At 27.0% G+C, this 11,311-nt stretch overlaps 1 protein-coding gene across 1 annotated transcript; it reads left to right on the top strand.

Moving 5' to 3' along the window:
- The first annotated feature begins 7,268 nt into the window (after positions 1 to 7,268).
- Positions 7,269 to 10,501, top strand: LOC126694808 (transcription factor ORG2-like). The gene is made up of 3 exons (XM_050391302.1): positions 7,269 to 7,737; positions 8,546 to 8,902; positions 10,180 to 10,501. Exons 1-3 carry the CDS (start codon positions 7,510 to 7,512, stop codon positions 10,375 to 10,377), a joined length of 783 nt encoding a protein of 260 aa, XP_050247259.1. The 5' UTR covers positions 7,269 to 7,509; the 3' UTR covers positions 10,378 to 10,501.
- Positions 10,502 to 11,311: the final 810 nt, after the last annotated feature.

The raw sequence follows: 11,311 nt of genomic DNA, 5'->3' as shown, positions 1-11,311 counted from the left end.
AATAAATTATATGTGGTAAGTAATTATTGGTTCTAATTTGAATTACAACTTAAAATTATTTTTTTGCCCACTTATAATAACCTACCACTTATAATTTATTGTGAAAATGTTATAGACAAAACATTTTTTAATTGTTTTTTGGGGTAGTTGCACTCTTCTCCCTTGAAATTTGGAAAAATGACACTTTACCCCAAACTTGAAGGAAAAAAACACTTTCGCTCCTTAACATCCAATTGACCAAACTTTGTTAAATTAATATTAATTTTTTTTTTTTTTTTTGGTTGCTGTAGAAATATTAGAAATGTTTTGTAATAACTGGCCCTTTGCTTAAGGACATGTACAGTGTTGATTTCTTCAAATTTCAAGGGAGGGAAGTATTTTTTCCCTTGAGGTTTGGGGTGGAGTGTGATTCCCCCAAACCTTAAGAGAGGTAATTAGTGTAATTACTCCTTGTTTTTTCATTTTTTGTTTTTTGATTATTATTATTTTTTTAAATTTTTATGTTTGACTATTGTGATTGGTTATCAATAAATCGTTCAGTTTTTATTTGTATAGAAGTTGTAGTTGACGTCAATCCCATCTAACACTTGAATTGCTGGATTCCACAAATGATCTCTTATTTTTTATTTTATTGAACAAGTCATAGGGCAACTTTCTTCTATAAAAAATGTAAATAAAAAAGTCATATAATAATAATAACTTAAAATAAGAGTCATATGCTAGAAGAAGAAGGAGTATAGGTCTTTGCATCCGCCTTTTGTTGGAAAGGTTTTATGTTTCTATATAAATAAGACGAAGCATGGCAGAAAAAAGGTTCGTCCATGGTATATTCATTATTCAAAAAAGGCCACATGATTATTAATTTTCTTAATATCATATTTGTACATGATTGATGATCCACGATAGTTAGTTTTAAATATAACTCATTATTTTTTTATTGTTTACTGATTATGACTTCCATTTTAGAATACTTAGGAGGTTTTTGATAAACAGTATTCTATTCACCAATCAAGTTGATGCTGCTAAGAAAATTGATAAACCCACCTCATTGGCTGATTCATGAATTTATTTTTCCTTTCAAATATGTTTTTTATACAACTATTTAATGGGCTTCCTTATTTGTGAATAAATTTTTTATGGTTAAAAAATACTCCTATACCCCAAGTTAAAGCAAAGCTAAAATTAGAGGATAACATTGTAAAAATATATCTTTAACTCTCATTAAAACATGAACAAAGTTTAGTTACAAAAATTAGTTATAGTTTAAGGCTACAACCTTACACAATAAAATAAATACTACTACATATTTTAAAAATCTAACTGTTGAATTGCATGTTCTTTGCACTTAATACAAAAGTCAAATTTTGTGTCAATTGAATATTATTTACTATATGATCTATAAGCTTATATTTTATGCATAATTTTAAACTACAATTTTAACAATTTATTAATGACATAGCTATTGATCTTTAATTTTTTAGAAATTTTGCAAGCTTAGAGAATATAAAAAGAAGATGTAATCTAATAGTGGATTTGTCAAAATTTACCTCCAATAAAAAGATATTAAGTAAAATTATAGTCTTAGATTATAACCAATTTTGTAGTTAAATTTTGTCCTTAAAATATTACCTACAAAATAGGACAACTCTTTTGTTGATTTTCAAATTGTTCTATTCACTTATAAATTAAATTCTTAAAAAAAAAGAGTATAAAACATTAAAAGAAAACAAATGTTTGGGTCTTTTAAAAAAAAAAAAAAAAAAAAAACTTTTATAATCGCACTAACTCACTTTTTTGCACACTAACTTTTTCAGTGCTAAAAGAAACTACTTATCAATTATCATGTACATGTAATTCCCAAAAATTCCCACAATTATTTGCTATAAAAATTACAACAACAAAAATTGTGATAATTTTTAACGTTAACCACCGCAAACTTCTGACAAAGAGAATGAAAGTATACTATGAGAAGATAGCGGTAAATTATGTCAAACGAGAAGAAAAGAAAAGCAATGAGATCCAATAATTTTTGTGGATGACTACGTCAAATTATATGATAATTTTACTGTGTGTTTCAAGACTTCTGTATTTTTTTTGTTGATATATATATATATATATATATATTTTTTGGTTGTTGGGTTTGCTTCTTCTTTCTATTTTACAATATTGATGTAATAAAAATTTATCTTCAAAGTCTTTTCAGGCTTTCTTTCCTGGGGAATTTTTCCATCTTTTTTAGCACATTTTTACCATTTACTTATTTGTGTATTTTTTTTTTTTTTGAAAAGAATACTTATTTGTGTATTCAATTTGTATATACATGATTACTTTAAAGATTGAAAATTATTAATCTTAAAAAAAAAAAAAAAAATAGAAGAGCTTTGCGCGTTTGCTGAAAGGCTATTTTTTTAAAAAAAAAAACTTTATGTATTTAAATTATTATTGTTTTTTTTTTTAAATAGTTTCCATGGTTGAATGTCATTCTATAGAAGTAGAAGTTGTAGAACCAATCTCCCATAAAAAAAAAAAATAAATAATAATAATAATAAAAGTAGAACCAATCGGAAGTTTGTCAATGGTACGTTCTTTTATCATTCTTAATTATTTTACTTTGAGTTCATTGAAAGCTTAAAAAGGGCAATGTCATTTGTTACTTCCAATTTAGTGGTCCTATTGTTTCTCAAAAAAAAAAAAAAAAAAAAAAAAAATAGTGGTCCTATTAACAGCTTTAAAAGGTGTGACAGCCAAGTATGCAATATCCTACTTTATACTGACAGATCCTTCTCAAAAAAAAAAAAAAAAAAAAAATATATATATATATATATATATATATATACTGACAGATATATTTTAAAGCTACCATTTGGATTTTATAAATATTTTTCAATTTTTTTTGGTTTACTTTTATGAATGGAGTTTAATTTGACATAAAATAACCAGCAATTTAAAAATATTTTCTAATCATAATTTTTTTCCTAAGCATTAATAAGATGATTTGGCTCCAAAATTAAATTCCACAACATAGGGACGGATGCCACAAAGACCTAATAAGGTCACTGGGGTGTTTGTTCAAATGGTTCAGAATAATTACAAAAAAATGTATCATAGTATCTATAAAATTTGAATAAAAAAATAGGGAAAAAAACTTTTATAAACTTTAGTAGGCGTAAAAAGTCTTATAGTTCAGAAATATTAGTAGAAGAACTAGTGTTTAAATCCCAACTTTTCCATTGTACTATCTAATATCAAAGAAAATTTTTAGCATGTGAGATCAGTAACTTTCATGAATAATCTTTCAAGTTATATACGTAATGACAGTATTGCAAGTGTAAATATAGACAGCTCATTTAAAAATTTCATTTAACGTCGTTTTAAGGGCAAAACCATCCTTTATGACATAAAGAAAATATAATAATTTTAGTTATTGTATTTCCAAATTTTGCATTCGAAACAAATCTAGAAGTCATAATAACATGCAACAGGTCCCTAAAGTAAAAATTTTAGCCGAATCAAGGTTATAACAGTTAGTACACATTCCTACGATTAAGATTAGACACATATCCTTCTCAAAAAACCCAAAAAAAAAAAAAGAAAAAAAGAAAAAGAAAAAAAGATTAGACACACATGACTGTGATTAACTATGGATCCTTTAAAAGATTGAATATAATTTATTATGTGTCATAAAGGGTGTACTATCAAGCATATGATTGTTTAAATCAAACGGACAAATAGTTATGATTTTATATTTTAATTAAATATCCTAGAAATTACTAGTATTTAATTGAAAGTAGACACTTTCTAAATATGCCCAAGCATGATTGGACCCTCAAATGGCTAGATTTTAGGTCTTAAAATCAGACTAAGCTTAAAATCTGCTCAAAAAATGTAAAAAGCGTATCCAAATAAAAATAAAAAAATAAAAAAAATGTCCACGAAGATTGATCCATGGATCAGGTGGAATGGGCACCTAATACCTTGTCATCTTCTTAACTTGGCCTCCTAATTTAAGTCTCTAGTTTGTAGACTATTTTCTTATCAATTTGTTTTCTTTTCTTAGAATGTAAATAGAAAACAAAGCAACATATTCTCTCTTTCTTTCAGTAGAATGTAACTAGGATCAAAGTCTTGTAATTTTTTACTTCATAGATTGTAACTAGGTCCAAAATTTTGTAATTGTCCATTTCATAGATTTTATCTATGATCAAAACTATGTAATTTTTAAATTCGCTTTGATCCACTCATATATTTCATTCAATTATTCAATTAAGAGATATCTTCATGAATGGTTCTTTTTCCTTAAAATAAGTAGTGATTCCATACACATACAAAAACACCACATCCTCTAAGGATTTCCAAGACCTTAGATTAAGAAAAAAATTACATTCTCTCTCTCTCTCTCTCTCTCTCTCTCTCTCTCTCTCTCTCTCTCTCTCTCTCTCTCTCTCTCTCTCTCTCTCTCTCTCTCTCTCTCTCTCTCTCTCTCTCTCTCTCTGAGTTGAAAGTAGTATTATGCTCTTGTAATGCATGGATCAATGAAAATTATATATAAATTAGGGACAAAACTAGGATTCTATTTATCTATTCAATTTTAACAAAATACAAACTAAATAAAAGACAAAATATTTTTTTCTTCATACATTCCAACTCAGTCATCTATGTTTTACTAAAATGGAACTCGATGTTCTTTTGAATCTTGAAAGTCATCTATGTACTAAATTTTACATCAATTTCCCTTTTAGTTTACAAAAATGAAAGAATCTTTTGAATATCATATTGCATTTTGTTGCAAAACTTAGTTTTGATAATATTCATATTGAAATCACTCATTTCATAGTTGTAGTAGGAAGTAGAAGATTAGATACAAGTACAACCCCTCAATAAAAAATTAGTAAACTATTGATTTTCTGATCCTTACTATCAATTGGTACAATTTAAAAGTATTTAATATTTTTTAAGGTCCACATGTTAGACTATATATATGCTTATAGCGGTAAAATTTCAATTTCAATAAAAGTTTTTAATGATTTGTGAATTCTTGCATAAAACTTGTTTACAAACAAAACAATATCATCAATTCTTAATGAATTTTGTGCATTGAAAAAAAAAAAAAAGTAAATCTATTATATGTTCACTAAATCGATGATTTGATCCTTCTTATTAAGAATTCATTATAGTATAGAAAATACTAAATCAATAATAGTGTACAATTGTAGAGTCACCTTGTTTATTAAAATAAATTAAAAAAAATGGAAAACCAAATATGTTATATAGGAATAAGAATAGTTATTACAAGAAATATAAGATGCTGTAATGTAATACTTTTTACTATTTATTTGTTTGGTATTTAAGAGTTAGGTCCTTTTGAATATACACCACTGTAAGTTTCTTTAAAACCCTTCTCCCTTCTTCCCGTGTGTGTTTGTTAAAAATATTTAGTATTCTAAAAAAAAAAAAAAAAATTGTTTTGTGACAATACAAGAATAGAACCTTGAAAATAATAGAATGTTTAAATCAAACTGTCTAAATTGTAACATTAGAATAAAACTTAAAATATATTTTAGGAAGTATCTTATATTGTTATATTTCCTAATAAATAATATTTTTTAAATTTGAAAGAAAGATTAGTTATTTTTTATGACTTTTTATTTTCATAATTGTTATGTATATGTGGAAAGTTTGTTTATTCAGAAATATATAAAATTTAGAAATTAATATACCTACTAAGAAATATCTATTACAACCTTTTTAGAGAAGAATATTTATTCCTCATTTTAAAGACTAACTATTCATAAGGAATGACTATTTCTTGTAATAAAAATATAACCAAACTACTGAATAGCTAAACACTATAAGAATAATTATTACATTACCCTAAGTATTCTTAATTTTTTTGAAACTGTGATAGTTGATTTTTTTTTTTTTTGGAGATAGTTTCAACCTATGGCGTCCATTCTTAATAATAGCTCTTTATTATTAAACCAAGACACTAATCGGTTTTTGGTGTAGGAGGGATTGAACCCCTAGATTTCTTATTCAGCCATCTTTATCAGTTGCGCTAATTGAAACCCACGTGACAATTGAATTTTATTTAAATTAAATCACTTTAATAATTTTTAATATATTTGTAACTATAGAAAGAGAGAGCGTGCATTTGACATAACCACATATCACCTCATTTAAATTATATAGTAAAGTAATTGATATTAAAAATTAATTCTCAGTTATTATTAAATAGTTATGTAGTATATATAAAAAAAAGTAATGTGTCAAAGTTTTTGTCACCAAAAGCCTCATTGTTATTGGTTATTATGGGTGGACAAAAAAGTGAATTAAGTTATTGATTCAAATTAGAATCAATAACAACTCACTACTTAAATTTTTTTTTATGAAAATATTGTAGATATAACATTTCTCTATTTTCTATGTGTAAATTTTACCACAAAAATTTGAAATTTAAACATGTCATTGGTGACATAATTATTATTTTTATAACAAAAATGATATAGCTATTGATATTTGATTTTCTTGAAATTTTGCAAGCATGTAGGATATAATAAGCAAATATAATCCAACAGTTAAGTTTTAAAATTCACATCTAATAAAAAGATATAAGATAAGTTTGAAAGAAATTTTTTTCCTATTTAATGGGCGTATGTGTGTGATAATATGTGTTAGTGTCTACCATTTTATTTGAAAAAAAAATTGGTATCATTTAATTGGAGGGTGTAAACCGTAAAGCTATTTAGACTAGATTCTAGTTTAATTTAATTGGTTAAACTATGTATTTGGTCCCTATTTTTTACATCATATTTCAATTTCATCTTTAACTTTTTAATACCGTGTCAATTTAATTCTTACTGTTATCTCTTGGATGAAAATTGCTGACGTGGCTAACGGTCAAAATAAAAAATTAGCTTTCGTTAATGTGATAATAAACTAATTTTTTTATTTTGTCTGTTTATCAGGTTAGCAATTTTCATAAAAAAGATAACGGCATGGATTAAATTGACATGACATTGAAAGGTTAGGAACCAAATTGACACAATTAAAAGGTCAGAGACCAAATTAAAATATGATGTAAAGAATATGCATCTAAGACATAGTTTATCCAATTTAATCTCAAAATTAAATTCTCCTATTTCAACTATGAATTATTTAAATGTAAAAAATAAAGTCATTATTTATATTTTCTGGTAGTCAAAGTCTTTGCTTTAGAAACATTTAAATTTTAATGGACATTCAATGCCCACCTATGTGTCACTCTGTAGGACCGAACCTCCACATGTGCGCCCTCGTAAGTTTGACCGAAGGAGGGAATTACTGAAAAATTTCATTTTCCTTACAGGCTCAATCAGCTAGTCTGATGTACTATTCCCTTAGCAGAAACTGTATTTATAGTAGCAGTTTGTAACTGTATGTACACATTTCATGATCATCCCAAATTCTTGGCAGAAACTGCGTTAGACTAACCTCAGCTTCGATCCTTTTCACCCCTTAGAAAAGAAACCCATGAGCAATACGCTTAACAATTACTTCCATAGAGAGACTGAAACTTCAGCAGCTTCATTTGCTGAAGAAGGCCACCCTCCATTTCAGACAGAAGTCGAGCTCAATCGTTCCACGCCATCCACGATGGCTAAAAGGCTTTACCACAACGCTAGCGAGCGTGATCGTCGCAAGAAGATCAATACTTTGTACTCTACTCTTCGTTCACTACTTCCCAAGGCTGATCAAGCGGTACTAATTCTTTCTTTCTTTCATTTTTGAGTTTCTATTGATCTTCATGAGAGTTCTTAGGAAACTAGTTGAAGAAAGAATAGCACTTAGCAGCCACTAGAATTGTTTCTCACCCTACCATCATTGTACCCGGAAATTATTTGATGTTGTGGACAATATATTTGAACCTGAGTATACTTTATTTCCATAAAAAATAATGTTTTATGAGTTGGGCTAATTGAAAATCATAATATTAAGAGTGAGTTTGGAATTAGTTTTTAGTTTTAACTTTTATATACAGTTTTTTTTTTTTTTTAAATTCTATTTTTTTTAATACTTTTTTCTATTTTTTTTAAACTTTTTTTTAAGTACAAGTATATTTTAGCACATTTTTAGTAAACAATTTTTAGCAAAAAACTAGATAAACTATTTTCAAATAGACACAAGTCTAAAGAGTAATTCACTTGAGATATTCTATGCATATGGTTTTGAGATAGATAGATAGTATGGGAGGAGATATAGGATTTGAATTACAAACATAAAACACCATAAAATGTGTTATTATCATTAGATTATCACTTGAATCTTTATTATACATAAACTTTTCTAAGCAGTAGTAAAAAGTATTAGTCTTTCACGTTTTCACAACTATAAACTAAAGTTGATGTTTGGCTGGAATAAAAAATTTAAATATAAGGTAGAAGAACATGCTATTAATCCCTCAAAAACATAGTAGCATGTGATGCATTTTTCATCACTATCCTTACCATAACAATCCACTTCATTTGTGGTTTTCAGAACATTGGTGATTTTTTTTTTTTGGTTATAGGAAAAATTAAGCGTTCCAGATACAGTTTCGTGCATGCTTAAATACATACCAGAACTAGAACAGCAAGTTGAGGTACTAATTCAAAAGAAGGAAGAGCTCATATCAAGGATTTCTACGCAAGGTGAACAAATTCATCAAGAAAATCAGAGAACAATTGTAGGTCGGAGCTCTTTATCTGCTGTTTCGGCAAACTGGCTTAATGATAACGAGGTTATGATTCAAATATCCATATATAAGGTTCATAAAAGTCCATTAGCAGATATCTTGCTTAATTTGGAGAAAGATGGGTTTCTAGTGTTAAATGCTTCTTCGTTTGAGTGCTTTGGAGGAAGGATTTTTCATAATTTACACCTCCAGGTATGTGTTATGTTTTTTGTTAACTGCTTTTTGCCGTCTAAATTAAAAGTAAATGGATAATATGTACATAAAAGGTTTGCACAAAACTATACATTCACAACTTTTGGAATTTTTAGGACAATTTTATAGTAGAATTGATTTAAATTTATATATTGATAAATAAATGGTTTAAATTTTACCAAATCATCAATACTTTAAAAAATTATCATAAATGTTTTGATAAATATATATATATATATATATATTTAATAATTCAATTGTTACAAAAAGTGAGAGAAAGAGATTCAAATCCTGAATCTCCTCATATAAGCAACCAAGTAATGCAAATAAGTTAAAACATTTCACTATACACATATATTAAGTTATTGATGATATAGCAGCATCTAAGTCACTCATTTATCAATGGAGAGTGAAGATTTTAAGAACATTATGGTAGCATTAGGGTTTAAACTCTCGAGGATATACTGCTTGTGGTAGAAACTCTTGAAGATATACTCTTAGTGTATATTTAGATACAGCTTATTTTACTGAAAATTGAAAATTGAAAATTGAAAACAATAAAAAAAAATAATTTTTTTCTACTTTTTATTACTGTTTGGTACTATTCATTGGCCTAAATACACTGTTCATGGCCAATGAATAATACATAACATGCTGGTTTAAAAAAAAAAAAATGAAAGTTGACTGAAACGCAAACGCGTAAACACGGACGCCCAATACAAACAGACCTTTAGTACCACATCTATATGTTATATATTATTTAATTAGTTTTTTAGAATTGTTATATTTTATTTTCAAATACAAAGTCAACGGCTAAGTTTAACTTTATACTATTATAAAAATGGTCCAGTTAATGTATGCCTTTAAGATATTCATTAATTATCTAAAAGTAAACTTTTTATGAAAGATTGAAAAAATTATTAAAAAAAATTAGTCACTTTTTTTATTTTTCCATAAAATAGTTTACTAAAATGTTTTATTAATAAATGCTCTCACATTATATGTTAGCACAACTCTTATGAAAACAACACTATCATTAAATTATTCTTGATTGGAATTTGGAAGTATCCAAATCCAAATAAATATTAATAACTGAAGAAGTATGTTTAACTTATTACATTCTTTTGTTTTTATTTTTTATTTTTAAAAAGGCCTTATTACGTTTAGATCTTGTACATCTATCTATTACAGTATAATCTCTATTTTTTTGTGGGGCCCTACAGTATAAATTATTTTAATACAAATTTTACATGGTTTATTGTGGATATATTCTACAGACAGAAAGGAGTTATGCTTTGGAGCGTGAGCGTGAGGTGGTTTTGAGTGAGAAGCTCTTATCATTTTATGAGAAGGAGGAAGGATTCAAGCAAGAAAATCATGGCCCTATATATTTCAACGCGACAAGTTGTATTGTTCCACGTATGCAAAGTGACCATTATATAGGCGAAAGCACTTACGTGTGCGCATCGTTGTAAAACAGAAAATAAAATAACATATAACGAAAAAGCACTAACGTGTGCCCTTCTCGATACCTATGATTGTTAAAAGGTAATGTAATCATAGAGTAATATTTATATATTGGGTAGGATGTTAATGTAATCATGGAGTAATATTTATATATTGGGTAGGATATTACTATGGTCATGCTCAGGTAGGGAAGCCATACTGATCGTCCCTTCTATTCCCATTTTTTTCTTTAAAAAAAATATCTATATGTTGCTTATGGTGCACAACTTATTATTGTTGGGTATATGGTAGAAACTTAATTTACATTTTGTGATTATGCAAACAAAAACAACACACATCTAATCATAAATAATAACTCAAATAGCTTTAATAGACAAAAAAATAATTAAATAACTTACAAACTTGATACGTGAAAAGTGAATAATGCAAAACTGATCAAGTCTTATATTTGACACAATTTTCTTAAAGCAAATTTTACCTCTCATACAATTAGCGATTTTTGGAGACTCATGGACATTTGTCTTCCAAGATAAAATGATTAACAACATAGAGAAGAAATACTGCAATCTCCATGCTTAGCAAACTAAACTATCTCTTTCTCTATACAAATGTAACAAAAATATTTTCTATAAGAAACTTTCTTAATTAAAAGTAATTTTTATGAATGAGGGACAATGAATATGCACGTTAGTGAACAAACATACTATTCTGAAAAATTATTGTGCATAGACTTACTAACTCAAAAAATGAAATAATAAAATATTACTATTTGGACAAGAGAGCCCAATGCATGCATGCCTAAGCTTTACCCAATGTCCAGGTCCATGATTATATAAACTCATATATTTTTTCTTTCCTTACCTATATGAGGCTTAAGGGTTTTCACCACGTTAATACCATGGTCAAATGGACACATAAGGAGTTAATTTCTTATTCATTCCT

Source organism: Quercus robur, chromosome 8, assembly GCF_932294415.1.
Source record: "Quercus robur chromosome 8, dhQueRobu3.1, whole genome shotgun sequence".
Classification (NCBI taxonomy): Eukaryota; Viridiplantae; Streptophyta; class Magnoliopsida; order Fagales; family Fagaceae; genus Quercus; species Quercus robur.
This window is presented reverse-complemented; position numbering and strand designations above follow the sequence as displayed.

Excerpts from the sequence above, each read along its gene's own strand:
- LOC126694808 (XM_050391302.1), top strand. The coding sequence starts at position 7,510 with ATGAGCAATACGCTTAACAATTACTTCCATAGAGAGACTGAAACTTCA. Across the intron at positions 7,738-8,545 it reads TTCCCAAGGCTGATCAAGCG|GAAAAATTAAGCGTTCCAGA; the intron begins GTACTAATTCTT and ends TTTTGGTTATAG. Across the intron at positions 8,903-10,179 it reads TTCATAATTTACACCTCCAG|ACAGAAAGGAGTTATGCTTT; the intron begins GTATGTGTTATG and ends TATATTCTACAG.